General features: G+C 40.3%; 1 protein-coding gene across 1 annotated transcript in view; it reads left to right on the forward strand.

Moving 5' to 3' along the window:
* The window catches only part of LOC147368362 (adhesion G protein-coupled receptor E2-like), a 64,519-nt gene extending 53,262 nt beyond the window's left edge, over positions 1-11,257 (forward strand). The window contains exon 20 of the mRNA XM_086408796.1: positions 11,102-11,257. Coding sequence (XP_086264922.1) covers positions 11,102-11,137 — 36 coding nt within the window. The 3' untranslated portion in view covers positions 11,138-11,257. The remainder of the gene's footprint in view (positions 1-11,101) is intronic.
* The last annotated feature ends 473 nt before the right edge of the window (positions 11,258-11,730 follow it).

Below are 11,730 nucleotides of genomic sequence, written 5' to 3' on the forward strand. Positions count from 1 at the left end.
TTAACTCTTCAAGAAGCTCTGCATTGTTAGACTATCTTAAGCTTCCTGTGCCTCTCATGGTTGGGAGGCTGTGAACAATCACATGTGTAGCTGCAGGAATCTGAACAAACCTGTCAGGCAAGCTAAAAAGTCATCAGAGGGGTTTGAATTGGAACACACCTACTATACCTTGGAGACTTATTAACTAGAGCTCTAAGTTGATTTTCTTCAGAGAAAGGTGGTCGGGGATAGCCCCCCATTAATGCCAGAAAAGTTGGTGAAAGTCGTGAAATAGTAAAACAGACAGATTTTGGTTTTGGGGTAGATGCTCAGGCAGGTCCAGGCGGCCTCTCGAGTCCTGATTCGCCTTTGCATGTCAGGTCCTCTCCACATGACCTTTGTCATGGGTGGGAACTCCCATGCTGGCTCCCATGCAAATTATAGTTTCTTTCCCCTATAGTTCACCAAAACAAATATCTCTTAGATTTACAATGATCTCCATCTCCAAGAAAGTCTTTCACAATTTCTGATCATTCTCTGCTGTTTTCTCATAAAACACTCCATCCTTATCCTCACTAGATTCTACCTATATATTCCTCTTTGTCTTTCTTCCATTCTCTCTTGCTAATCTCTGTCTCCTTTGTAGTTCCATACAAGTGATTGGTTCCAGAACAACTTTAATTCCTGTTTTATTCTTTTCTCCTAGACAACATTTATTCCTTAGATTCAGTCACAATAGCTGCAAACGGTGACCATTAGTTTCTTTATCTCTTACTTCTCCTCTTAAATCTAAAGGAGTATGGAGTATTTGACATTTTTGGTATCTCAAAGTCTTCATCAACTCAGCTTTCCAATTTAAGGCTTGCAGTCTTTACCCTAATCCAGTTCTTTCTCATGGTGTCCTTCTCAATCTTCATGATACCACATTCATCCTTTGGCACAAGTTTGGATCCTGAAAGTTACTCTCAACAGCTATCTTATTACCATCACAACATACCACCTTTGATCTTTTTGTTCTTATCTTTTCAATATGTCCACAATCTCTCCTGCTATCTCAACTTCCATCACCTCCTCCTTAGCCAGGCTGCCAGCTTGCCTAAACACCTGCTATGCTCACCTCACTGATTATTCTTTCCATCCTTGTCACCTCCCAATACATCCTTTACCCAGAAATCAGAAAGATCTTTTCAAAACACAAATAAAATCATTGCACTCTTTGGTAAAAACATTACATATAGGGTCAAAACCAAGAGCCATACATCAGTGAGAATTTGTTTGATTCATCTCCTGCTTTCCTCTCCAGCTTCATATACCATGTACTCACCATTATTCCAGCCACATCAAATTTCTTTCAGTTTTGAAAATTCAGTGTGCCTCTTTGGGACAAAGGCTTTGCACATATTCCTTCTCTTTAAAACACTTTTTTATTCCTTGACTCAAAACTGTGTACACCTTCAGACATATCTCTATATATCAATTGCTCCATGAAGGCTGTACCTGCTCAGATTAGATCATATTCTTCCATGTTTCTCTCCAATAGCCCCTAGAGAGTTTTGTCAGTCAATTTGCTCTTGATTTTCTCTATTTGATTAATATCTGTCTCCTTCTAGATTTACCATCTGCAGGCACCATTTTGCTTTTCCTGTCTGTTATATCTTCAATATTTCACACAGTGCCAGACATGTAGAACTACTCAATGCATAATTGCTACATGATTGGTTAAATTAATGAGTGAATAATCTGCACCTGAAAGAAGGGGCAGAAACTGTATTATTCATCAATCTCTCTCTCCAGTGTTTAACATTTTCCAAATGATCAGAAATTACTTACTAAACAAAAATGAATGAATGAATAACTGATCATTAAGGGGGGTAAAATATCAGACAAAATTATTGATTATTTTATGGTGCCTCTTTCCTTTGGAAATATCAAGGTAATCTCTCTCCTACTATATTTTTTTTATTATTAACCATCCTGTCTACCAATTAAACCCAAGTATTTCCTTATGATCCCAGAGCATTGTGTAGATCCTAGTTCCCAGGCTGAAACAAATCTGGAATGAAATATTAGCTCAACCAAGTGTTTGCTGTGTGAGCTAGGTCAAATTGCCTTTCAAATTGTTTCAAAATTGTGAAACATTAAACTCTCAGTTGCCTCATTTGTCTCCTCCCTCCAAATTAAGACCATTTTCTTAGATTAACTCAATCAGAACTAACCACATGCTTCCCTTTGCAGACTCTAAGTGGGTCAAGTCTTGGTGGGAGGGGCTGAACTTCCTCCTCACACTAAATTCTGATTCAGCCAAGGTTGCAGAGTGTAACCTAGCGGGAGTTAATGTGGCTTCCCTCATACAATTGATGCTGTCCACATGGGGAGGACCCCACAGATCTAAGAGATTCAGTGACTTGCTCTACCACAGCCCTGTCCCACTCATGGATTACACTCATTCAGAGAGAATAGAACAAATAACTCATGAGTCTCTGCTTAAGGGAATGCTAACGGTGTGTGACTCTCCATGTTCTTGAGTCAACTCAGCCTCAGCAAGGACATTACCCTGTCCCTGGGAGACACAGAACAGAATCTGAGCTTCCCTCACTTTAGAATCCAAGAAAACTTACACTTCCATAGTGTAGTTTCCTACCGTTGCTGTAACAGGTTACCACACACTTGCTGCTAAAAACAAACAAATTCACCCTACAGATCTAGAGGTCAAAAGTTCAAAATGGATCTTATGGAACTAAAATCAAAATGTCTGTATCCCTTCTGGAGACTTTAGGGAAATACACATTTCTTCACCTTTTTTTAACTTCTTGGTGCTGCCTGCATTCCATGGTTAGTGGCCTCGTAATTCACTCAATCTTCAAAGTCTGTTTAGTGTAGCTTTTCAGATCAGTCAGCTCACCTCTATCCTCCTCATCCTTCTTTCCCTTCTTCTTCTCCTCCTCTTTCATCTCTCTCTCTCTCTTTCTCACCTCCAACATTATATCTTTTCCCACGTCTTACTCTCTTACTTCCCTCTCTCCTTTATGAAGACCCAGATCAGTACATTGGCTCATCAGGGTAATCCAGGATAAATTTTCCACCTCAAGATCATAAAAATTCATTTTTCCATGTAAGCTCATATATTTGCAGCTTCCAGAGTTAAGATATTGACATCTTTGTGGGACCATTATTCTGCTAGCACATCTATTGTACATTGGTTTGATTTGTAGTTCAGTTCAGTTGCTCAGTCATGTCCAGCTCTTTGCAGCCCCATGGACTGCAGCACGCCAGGCCTCCCTGTCCATCACCAACTCCTGGAGTTTACTCAAACTCATCTCCATTGAGTCAGTGATGCCATCCAACCATCTCATCCTCTGTCATCCCCTTCTCCTCCTGTCTTCAATCTTTCCCAGCATCAGGGTCTTTTCCAATGAGTCAGCTCCTCGCATTAGGTGGCCAAAGTACTGGAGTTTTGGCTTCAACATCAGTCCCTCAGATGAACACTTAGGACTGATCTCCTTTAGGATGGACTAGTTGGATCTCCTTGCTGTCCAAGGGACTCTCAAGAGTCTTCTCCAACACCACAGTTCAAAAGCATCAATTCTTTGGCGCTCAGCTTTCTTTATAGTCCAACTCTCACATGCATACATGACTACTGCAAAAACCATAGCTTTGACTACACGGACCTTTGTTGGCAAAGTAATGTCTCTGCTTTTTAATATGCTGTGTAGGTTGGTTGTAACTTTCCTTCCAAGGAGTAAGCATCTTTTAATCTCATGATTTATAGTAGAAATACTGAAATCTTATATAGATATATATATATGAATAAATATTTGCCACTGCCCCCTACTTCCTGCAGAGATGATATACATAGTGAAGAAACGAAATTTATTTTCTCTATAGAGAAACACAGTAATGGCATCAGATAGCCATTGAAGGATTCTAAACTTCAAGTAATCTGGTCAGCTATTTCTACTATCTATGGGCAAAGGACCAAACAAATCCATGGCTTAATGAAATTACATCTTCTACTTTCTCCTAAAAGTTGGTGTCTCTTGTGCTTAAAAGTGGACAAGGCAATGGCAACCCACTCCAGTACTCTTGCCTGGAAAATCCCATGGACGGAGGGGCCTGGTGGGCTGCAGTCCATGGGGTCGGTAGGAGTCGGACATGACTGAGTGACTTCACTTTATTTTTTCACTTTCATGCATTGGAGAAGGAAATGGCAACCCACTCCAGTGTTCTTGCCTGGAGAATCCCAGGGATGGGGGAGCCTGGTGAGCTGCCATCTATGGGGTCGCACAGAGTCGGACACGACTGAAGTGACTTAGCAGTAGCAGCAGTGCTTAACAGTTAGGGATATCTTTCTTTCATCCTGGAATTTTCTTCTATGGCTTCCTGTCATCTTGTTCAAGAAAAACATAATTTATCTGTGTTTCATTGTGCATAATTTCCTGGAGCACAATATTTGAAACCTTCTTGAGTAAAGTTGCCCATCCCAAACACCAGAAATTACCCTGAGCTTTCTATAGACCTAGGAATAAATAACTCATACTGGGGATGGTAAGGATTGTCCAAAAGGACTTCAGTGATTTTTCCCTTACATCTCAGGCAATTAACAACAGACAACATTTCTAGATTTTTATCAACTTTCAAACTGCCATTTTATGACTCCATGAAGAAAACATTTCCTAAACTCTGATTGGAGGAATCAAGACATACATTTAGAAACAGATAGATTTTTTTTGAAGGACATTTAACTGTTATTATATTCTATAACTTCAGGGTTAGGAAACGTAGGGAGATGGGACTTCTGAGAAAGACCAGGCTCAACCAAATTTCATCCAGTCTGATAAGTATTTTGATCTTATCCTGACAAGTCCATCTGACAAGGAGATTTTTTTTAACTAAAGGCTTCTTAAATTTCTTTTCTTTTTTTTCAAAGAAAATATTTATCTTTCTATGGTCTCATGTATCGTTTCTAAAATATTACCTTTCCAAGTTACTTTAAAAGATCTTTGATTTTTCACAGAGCTAGGACAAATAATTTCACAATTTGTATGGAAACATAACAAACTTTGAGTAGCCAAAATAATCTTGAGAAAGAAGAATGGAACTGGAGGCATCAACCTTCCTGACTTCAGACTATGCTATAAAGCTACAGTCATCAAGACAGTATGGGACTGGCACAAAGACAGAAATATAGATCAATGGAATAAAATAGAAAGCCCAGACATAAATCCATTCACCTATGGACACCTTATCTTTGACTAAGGAGGCAAAAATATATAATGGAGAAAAGACAATCTCTTTAACAAGTGGTGTTGGGAAAACTGGCTGACCACCCATACAAGAATGAAACTAGAGCACTTTCTAACACCGTGCACAAAAATAAACTCAAAATGGATTAAAGATCTAAACATAAGACCAGAAACTATAAAACTCTTAGAAGAAAACATAGGTAGAACAGTCTCTGACATAAATCACAGCAGGATCCTCTATGACCCACCTCCCAGAGTAAAGGAAATAAAAACAAAATAAACAAAATGGGCCTAATTAAACTTAAAAGCTTTCGCACAATGAAGGAAACTATAAACAAGGTGAAAAGGCAGCCTTCAGAATGGGAGAAAACAATAGCAAATGAAGCAACTGACAACAAAGAATTAAACTCCAAAATATACAAACAGCTCATGCAGCTCAATACGAGAAAAACAAATGACACAATCAAAAAATGGGCCAAAGAACTAAACAGACATTTCTCCAAAGAAGACCTATAGATGGTTAACAAACACAGGAAAAGATACTCAACATTGCTCATTATCAGAAAATGCTAATCAAAACCTCAATGAGATACCATCTCACACCTTTCAGCATGGCTGCCATCAAAAAGTCTACAAACACTAAATGCTGGAGAGGGTGTGGAGAAAAGGGAACCCTCTTATACTGTTGGTGGAAATGCAGACTAGTATGGCCACTGTTCTCTATGGAGAACAGTGTGGAGATTCCTTAAAAAGCTGGAAATAGAACTGCCATATGACCCAGCATCCCACTGCTGGGCATACACACCAAAGAAACCAGAATTGAAAAAAACACATGTACCCCAGTATTCATTGCTGCACCGTTTACAATAGCTAGGGCATAGAAATAACCTAGATGTCCATCGGCAGATGAATGGATAAGGAAGTTGTGGTACATATACTGAATGGAAAATTACTCAGCTATAAAAAAGAATGCATTTGTGTCAGTTCTAATGAGGGGGATGAAGCTTGAGCCTATTATATAGAGTGAAATAAGTCAGAAAGAGAAACACCAATACAGGATATTAATGCATATATAGAGAATGTAGAAAGATGGTAATGATGACCCTATTTGCAAGACAGCTAAAGAGAGGCAGAGGTAAAGAACAGACTTTTGGACTATGTGGGAGAAGGTGAAAGTGGGATGATTTGAGAGACTAGCATTGAAACATGTATACTACATATGTAAAATAGATGACCAGTGCAAGTCTGATGCATGAAACAGGGCACTCAGAACCAGTGCTCTGGGACAACCCAGAGGGATGTGGAAGGGAGAGAGATGGGAGTGGGGTTCAAGATGGGGGGACCTATGTACACCCATGGCTGATTCATGTTAATGTATGGCAAAAGCCACTCCAATACTGTAAAGTGATTAGCCTCCAATTAAAATGAATTAATTAATTTTAAAAAGATCTTTGGAGGGATTCCCTGGCAGTCCAGTGGTTAAGACTTGGCACTTTCACTGCTCTGCGCCCAGCTTCAGTCCCTGCTCAGGAAATTAAGATCCTTCAAGCTGTGCATAGTGGCAGAAAAAAAATCATTTGAACTGTATCTTCTTATTGCATGGAAAACCTGAAGTGTTATTCTTTGAGCCATTAAGTGAGAACAAAAGATACTTAGTTGTGTGTGTTTCAAGAAATTCATCATGTCATCAGTGTGAAAGAAGTCATGGTGGTGGACTTATTGGTTACTCAATTCCTGCAAATCCAGAATTTTACTGTGTCCCAAGGACTGATGTTGAAGCTGAAACTCCAATACTTTGGGCACCTGATGCGAAGAGCTGACTCATTTGAAAAGACCCTGATTCTAGGAAAGATTGAGAGCAGGAGAAGAAGGGGACGACCGAGGATAAGATAGTTGGATGGCATCACCGACTCAGTGGACATGGGTTTAGGTAGACTCCGGGAGTTGGTGATGGACAAGAAGGCCTGGCGTACTGCAGTTCATGAGGTCACAAAGAGTCGGACACGACTGAGCAACTGAACTGAATTGAACAGTGCATTCAAAAAAACTGTAAACATCTAAGATAAATCATAATGAAAAATAATATAAAAAGAATGTATATATGTGCATAACTGAGTCACCTTGCTGTATCTAATTATTAGAGAAACCTTGCCCCACTAAGAGCAGCCTCATGTGGCCACTAACCATGAAACAAAATGAAAGTTTAAAAGGAATTGCAGGTTATGATGGGGCTACAAAGAAAGTCCATCTAAAAGAGGGGTCATGTTGGGCACTCCCAGATGTCAATCTTGTCCTTGTCCTGCAGGTCCTATAGTTGTAGGGCTTATCTCCACACCTGGGATGGGAAAGTTGCTGGATAAAGTCCCCCTGGTCCTGGATACTGAGGAACAGGCAATTGCACATGAGACACACAGGGGTTTGCTGTGGGAAGTCTCCCCCATCCTGATGTCAGATGGCATATCCACCTTTATCAGCAACAATAACACCCAGAACCTCAGCTCCCTGTCACCTTGGTCTTCCAACATGTGAGTCCTGTTGGGATGGGGCTGTGGATGTGGAAGAGTCCTGAGTCCTGGGCAAAGCCTTGGGTTTCAGAGGGCTCCCCCACAAGTGCATCATATCCCCAGGAAAGCCCAGCATAAGCTAGCTCTGGGTCAGCATTTCTGAGCAATAGACCCACCAGCTCACACCTACTTCCTGTCCCTATAGTCAGTGATCCTTGGGCCAAAGAAGAAGGCATACTGCATCTTCTGGGAGTGTGGCCAGAATGTAAGTGGTCACCAGGCCACCAGAGGCTGCAAGATGGTGGGAACCACCTGCCAGTGCACCCACCTCAGCAGCTTTGCTGTCCTCATGGCCCACTATGATGTGCAGAGGAGAACCCTCAGAGTGGCTACATTCAATGTGTGCTGCTGGGTAACAAATTCCCACCCATGTAAAACAAGAAAAAAATTAAATCTTGCATGGTACAACTGGAATGGATGCTCAGATTTTTACAATGCTGAAATCATTCTGTCCACCTGGACTGCATTCTTATTGAGGTTTGGAGTCCTCATCCAACCCTCTGACTTCTGGCAAGGTTCAGTTCCTTGTGGTTGTCAGACTGAGGTCTCATTGTCTTCCTATCTGTCAGCAAGGGAGCTGGTATAGCTCTCAGGGCCTATATGTGTTCCTTCTCAGGTGGCCTCTCCTGGACCCTCTCACAGGGTCTCTATCTGGAGGCCACCAGGAGAAGCTCCCTTACATGAAAACTCTCTAAACTTTGAATGTTTTCTCAAAAAAAAAGAAAGCTCAGTTTGTGTTTTTGCTTTTATTTTGTAGAGGAAGTTCTTTTTTTGCTTGTTTGTTTTTCTCAAACTGGAGGATAATTGCTTTACAATGTTGTTTTGGTTTCAGTGATAAAACAATGTGAATTAGCCATGGTGGTTTAGTCTCTAAGTCATCTCCAACTCTTGCAACCCAATAGGCTGTAGCCCCCAAGACTGCTTTTCCATGGACATTCCCAGGAAAGAATACTGGAGTGGGTAGCCATTCTCTTCTCCATGGGATCTTCCCAACCCTGGGATGAAACCTGTGTCTCATGTCTCCTGTGTTCTTTACTGCATTCTTTATCACCACCTTGGAAGCCCACCCAGATTCGCATTTGACTTCAAACCTGGAAGTGGTTACGTATACCACAGGGGACAGTGATATGGTTGTCAATAGAATTCTCAATACCATGAGGGTATTCTGGAATTGAGTGCACAGGAGCTGTAGAAAGAAAGATTTGATGATGGCAGAGGTCAGAGGGGACCAGAGGAACCAGTGAGTACAGGTGAGTCAGGAGAAATCTTTGCCTCTTCACCTGACCAAGTGAGCTGCTTACTTTCTCTGGTTCATCAAAACCAACACTCTCTGGCAACCTGAAACAATGGGGAATTTACTGAAATACAAGTGGCACTCACATGAAAGTAAGCATGAAATGACTGTAGCACAAAATGTCTAAGAATCACAGGAGCCCCCAGAAGTTTGAACAAGAATCCAAGGCCATGTTTCCTACAGCCATGTGACTAGATGTCAAAATATCCATACTTAATACACAATTTTACACTTGTTGAAGAGTTAAAATATTTGGGCTTTGAAGGCCAAGACAATAAGAAAGGAACCATCTCCATCTCACTTCGAACCCCAGACACTGAATTCCTCTTGGCCCAAAAACCAAATTTGGCTTCTCCTGCACATGTCAATAGATGTTTTACACAGTAAATACAATCTGTGTATTTCTTATTTGATCCTTCTTTTTTCACACATCTGTTTATTCTCTTGAGTCTACAATGAGATTCTCCATTATTTTTTGACCATGTAGTGTTCTGTTGGATAAATTACATATCAAGGCTCTTACAGTGAGTGTTTTTGTTAGATCATTTGCTAATACAAACAATGTTGCAACTGTTTAAACTTACTTCATTGATCTCATTTTTGATTTTTCAGTTAGGTTGGATACTGCGTCAAATTCACAACTGCATGATTGTAGATACTTCCATATTTCAACATCTTGAGGTCACTCCATCGACCCTGACAACAGTAGTATGTGTGTGTGTGCTCACTTTTGGTGAACTCTGTTGTGATTCCATGTACTGTAGCCTGCAAGCTCCTCTATCCATGGGATTTTCTGGGCAAGAATACTAGAGTGCATTGCCATGTCCACTTCCAGGATCTTGCCAACCTAGGGGTCAAACTCACATCTCTTGCATTTCTTGCACTGGCAGGCAAATTTTTTATCCTGAGCCACATGTTTCCCTACAGCCTCACCACAATGTTCTTATCCAATTTTGTACTTTTACCCATCTGAGAGGTAAATAGCATATCTAGGGAAAGATGTGTATCTTTGTATCCTTTTTATTTTCAGTGGAAGGGAACATCTTTCTTTATGAGTCAGTAATATTTCAATCTCTGGAAACAATTTGTTCATATCCTTGGTATATTTTTCTATTAGCTTGTAGTACTTTTCTTATGGGTTGGGGGACACTTTTTAGATATGCTGTTGGTGAAACTAAAGACTCTCAAGTCTTACAGTACATTAAAAATCATCTGGAGGGCTTGTTATTTATTTGACATTTTACTGATAAATGTCATACCTGACCTAGGACACAGCGCACCAATTCATGACCTTATCTTTATTCATGCACTTCCCGCTACCCTCATCCACACTACTGTACCTGGTGAAATCAGGTTCATTATCCACTTATCACATCTTCTAAGAAGCCAGGGAGGTCCATTGTTTTCTTTTCATTAGCACATAGAGAATCATCTGGACAGAGAATGCTCTAGGTCATTTCATGGAGAGCAAAAAGATAGGGACATCAATGGAGGGACCAGGGCAGAGGGACCTCCCATTTCACAAATATAATTGACCATTTGTATTTGTCTTCCCACTAGATGGTAAGGTTTGTGAAATCAGAAATCTTGCCTGTGTTATTTTTAATGCACAGGATCAGCACAAAGCCACGTGCACAAAACATCCACAGTAATATCAGTTGATTGAAACTGGGGATATTTATTCAACATCATAAGGTTACTGAGATGTTGATAAGGATTGCATTGAATCTATAGGTCAATTTGCTGCAATGCTACCATTTTAACAGTATTGTCTTCTGATCCATGAATGTGGCATGTTGATCCATTTCTTTGGGTCTTCTTTGACTTCTTTTGACAATCTTCTTTAGTTTTTGGTGTAAAAGTTTTGCAGTTTCTAACAAAGTGTCATTTTTACATATTCCTTCTCAGGAGACTTAAAGTAACGGCTAAATCAGATGATCTTGTATCCTGTTCGACAAGGAAAATTCTGAACTGTCATCTTTGGGCAAAACTTTTAAAATATGTTTTCATGTTTGTTACAGGAACTCTTCACAGAACCATTGTGTAAGGACGTATGATGGAAATGGTTGGTATTTAGATTGCTAGAATTTTGCTTTTCTACTCCATATGGTATGCTCACCTCACTCTCGGAATAGTCAAAGGGCTCTGATGTAATTCCACAGTTGCCTTAGGTTAAATCACCTGCTTCAACCTTTTTCTACAAAGTTCCCCAAGTTTGTAGGTATATGAAGATATTTCAAGGTATATGATAAGGAAAATGAGCTTCAGAAAACTGACTTAAAATTCCATAAGACAGGAAAGTAAGGTTCAAATACATACATGGAGGGTAAACAATTGCTATGGTGTCCCAAATTTTTCCTGGATTATGTCCTAAAAACACTTGAGTTACAAGCAAGCAAGACAGTTGGTTTCAATACATACATGCTTCAACTTCTTCACCCTCAAACTTATGCATGAGAAAAATATATTTTACTACTCACCATATGTGTGGGTGTTTGTAAGTCGCTCCATAGTGTCTGACTCTTTGTGACCCCATAGTCCATAGCCCACCAGGCTCTTCTGTCCGTGGAATTCTCCAGGCAAGAATACTGGAGTGGATAGCTATTCCTTTCTTCAGGGGATCTTCCTGACCCATGGATTGATATCAGGC

Source organism: Bos grunniens, chromosome 7, assembly GCF_055505025.1.
Source record: "Bos grunniens cultivar Pamir isolate PY7600 chromosome 7, Bosgru_T2T1.0, whole genome shotgun sequence".
NCBI classification, from domain to species: Eukaryota; Metazoa; Chordata; class Mammalia; order Artiodactyla; family Bovidae; genus Bos; species Bos grunniens.